General features: G+C 38.6%; 1 protein-coding gene across 1 annotated transcript; it reads left to right on the top strand.

Annotated features, from left to right (window-relative positions):
- On the top strand, nucleotides 1287-2900 carry LOC107614274 (ribosomal L1 domain-containing protein 1). The gene has a single exon (XM_016316498.2). The coding sequence runs from the start codon at nucleotides 1479-1481 to the stop codon at nucleotides 2526-2528; it is 1050 nt and encodes a 349-aa protein (XP_016171984.1). The 5' UTR covers nucleotides 1287-1478; the 3' UTR covers nucleotides 2529-2900.

Here is a 3101-nt window from a genome sequence, read left to right as displayed (position 1 = left end):
TCCATGAAGATGATTCCATATATCCTTGATTTGAGAAATAAGCAACTCCTTCCTCCTTCCATATTCAAGGTGCAATTGTGCAACAGGAGATTTTGCTTGATGTGCTCTCTAGTACTTCTGTTACCATAATCTCTTGAAAGCCAGGTTGTGAAATTGTGTTTCTCGCAATATCAACCCCATGTCCTCTTGAATTTTTGTTTGGGACTACATAGCCAAGATCTGTATGAAGCTATAGTTTGAAGATAATTCCGAGTGAGGAGTCTAAATGAAGCAACCTATAGAGGTGTCTTTTAGCCTTGCATCTGGTGTCAAGTAGCCTATTCGAGCTTAGTTTAATTGATTCTCCATTCTTTAACAATTTGGCCAGATTGATTCTCCATTGTTTAACAGTTTGGCCTGTTCCGATTTCGGAGTCAAGCTGGCCACTTCATTTTTTCAGTCCACAAGAATCTGTCTGTATTTGTGTATGAACTTTAGTTTGGTTGATTTACCAATGTGGTTAAACAGTTTGAATCTACATTGTGGTGTAAGAGTTTGGTATATTGGATGAGAAACTGAAGCTCTTTGCATTTAACAATCATACTCTAAGATGATGCATGTATCCGATTGTGTCTATTGATGATCTTGTCATTATCAGCACGATGATTAAGCGTCAAGAAATACTTCATATTCTATTGCATGTTTGAAAGCTTTATACACTAGAGGAAAGGTTTTGGCCCATTTTTTGTTTTAGGTACTATTTTAATCTTTTCTTTTTATTTTTTTCTTTTATTTTTGGTAGAAAAATAGCTTCCAATCTTTCAGATAGAAAATTGAAAAATAATTGTGGGACATTTCCAATTATACTACCTCTCTTTTCTCTTCCACAGTGCCTCCAAAGTCTCACCTTGATCAAATTGTTATACCAAAGGAAAAATTAACAATAAAAATGAACAATATATATGCTAAAATGTGTATTGTATTATTTAGTAATAAGTATTTGGAAATAATACATTTTTAATATGATTTAGATTTTAAAAAATTATAACGACGTAAACCTTTATGGGTGATTGAAACATTTAAAATAAAGTTATAAAATTGAATGTTAGAAATAATCTTAATTTTTTTTCTAAAGTTTTAGAAACAAAAATGATATTTGAGTCTATTTTTAAAATTTTATTACATTTATCATATATAATATTCAATATTCAAGTTGACTCATTTATTCAAAAAGTTAGAAGGTAGCTAAATCCCCTTCAACCCTTGTCCATGTGCATCGATAAAGTTCTGTGTATAGTCAATACTCAATAGTGTGTACGTACGTTAACCTATTTGATTTGAGTAAATGATACGTTCACAAATCAAAACGACGTCGTTCAGGTTCTTTTAATATTCCAGAATTCCACCTCTTGTTGTGCAAAAAACCCTAGTGAAAACAAAAACCCTTCTCCACCCCTCTTGTGCAGGTTTAAACCCCAATTCTCACTGTTCCGCCATCAATGGCTTCTCCGGCAAACCCTCCAACTCAAAGCAGGGTATCAACCGAAACCATTCAGAAAGCAATCGACGCACTCCTCAAATGGCGCAAATCCAATTCCACCGCCAAACCCCAAAAACTCTTCGACAACGACGAGGAATTTATCTACCTCGTACTCACCCTCAAGAAGATACCCCAAAAGGATCACACTAACGTAACCCCACGCAAGATTCCTCTACCCTATACCCTCATCTCCCCTTCCTCTGAAACTTGCCTCATCGTCGACGACAGGCCCAAATCGGGCCTCACCAAGGCCCAAGCCCAATCTAAGATCCAGGCTGAGAAGGTCGCCGTTTCGAAGGTCCTCAAGCTCTCGAAGCTCGCCTCCGATTACAAGCCATTTGAGGCAAAGCGGAAGCTATGCGACTCGTACGACTTGTTCTTCGCGGATAGGAGGGTGGTTCCTCTTCTTCCGAGGCTGTTGGGGAAGCAATTCTTGAAGAAGAAGAAGGTTCCGGTGCCCTTGGATTTGAAGAAGGGGAATTGGAAGGAGCAGGTTGATAAGGCGTATTCCTCGGCGTTGTTTTCTGTTGGGAATGGGACTTGTTGCGTTGTCAGGGTCGCTAAGGTGGCGATGGCGAGGGAGGAGGTCGTGGCGAATGTGACCGCGGCAATTGAGGGAATTGTGGATGCTGTGCCGAGGAAGTGGAAGAATGTGAGGTCGTTTCATGTGAAGCTGTTGGAGTCGCTGGCACTGCCGGTTTATCAGGCTGTGCCGGATGTGAGGTTGAGGATTGAGGGAGGAGACAGTGAAGGAGAGGCTATGGAGAAGGAGGGATTGAAGAAGAAGAAGAAAAAGGGGAGGATTCATCAAGTTAGGTATATGGATAGTGATGATTTTGAGCATGCGGATAATGATAACGGTAGTGACTTGGTGAGTTTGAAGATGAAGAAAGGAGATCAAGTGAAAAATGGGGCTTTGAGTGGGTTGAGTAATGTCAAGCGAGAGACGAAGAAACGCGGGTTAGTTCAGTGGAATGGAGCAGATATGGCAAAGAAAGTAAAGCATTAGATATTTTTTTATGCTCAAGAGGATTTTGCTGGAATCCACTGATTTTCTTTTATTTTTCGAATAGGAAGAATTCACTGCTTGATTATGTACAATTTTGCTTGTTGAGTTATCTAGCAGATTTTGTTATCAGCATTCTATAATTGTGTTCTCTTCTGTTGGTCATTTTATCACTTGCTAATCCAAATATCCTATACTTGAGCTTAAACAAGTGTCTTCACTCTTCACTCCAAATATCCTTTTAACTTAAAGGTTTATGAATGAAATGATAGTAGAGTCACAATAACACACTTGATTATGCTTATTTCACTTGGACCATTCCAGATATTTTGCTCTTCTTTGTATGCTTCTTCCATGAAAGATCTTGTTACCGTATTTGTAGACATTTATGATTTGTCGGGCTTAGCTTCATTTGTTTATTGGTGCATCCTTCTGAGAGATAGTCCTTAGAAATTCACGAGAGGTGACTACCTGATTACACATAATGCTAGTGGTTAGCAAACATCAAGCATCTGTTGCAGTCCTGGAATGAGATGGTACATTTCCTATATTTTAAAGCTATTTTGAATTTTGTGG

Source organism: Arachis ipaensis, chromosome B08 (genome assembly GCF_000816755.2).
Source record: "Arachis ipaensis cultivar K30076 chromosome B08, Araip1.1, whole genome shotgun sequence".
NCBI classification, from domain to species: Eukaryota; Viridiplantae; Streptophyta; class Magnoliopsida; order Fabales; family Fabaceae; genus Arachis; species Arachis ipaensis.
Note: the sequence above shows the minus strand (reverse complement) of the source record. Positions and strands in the feature narration are given on the sequence as shown.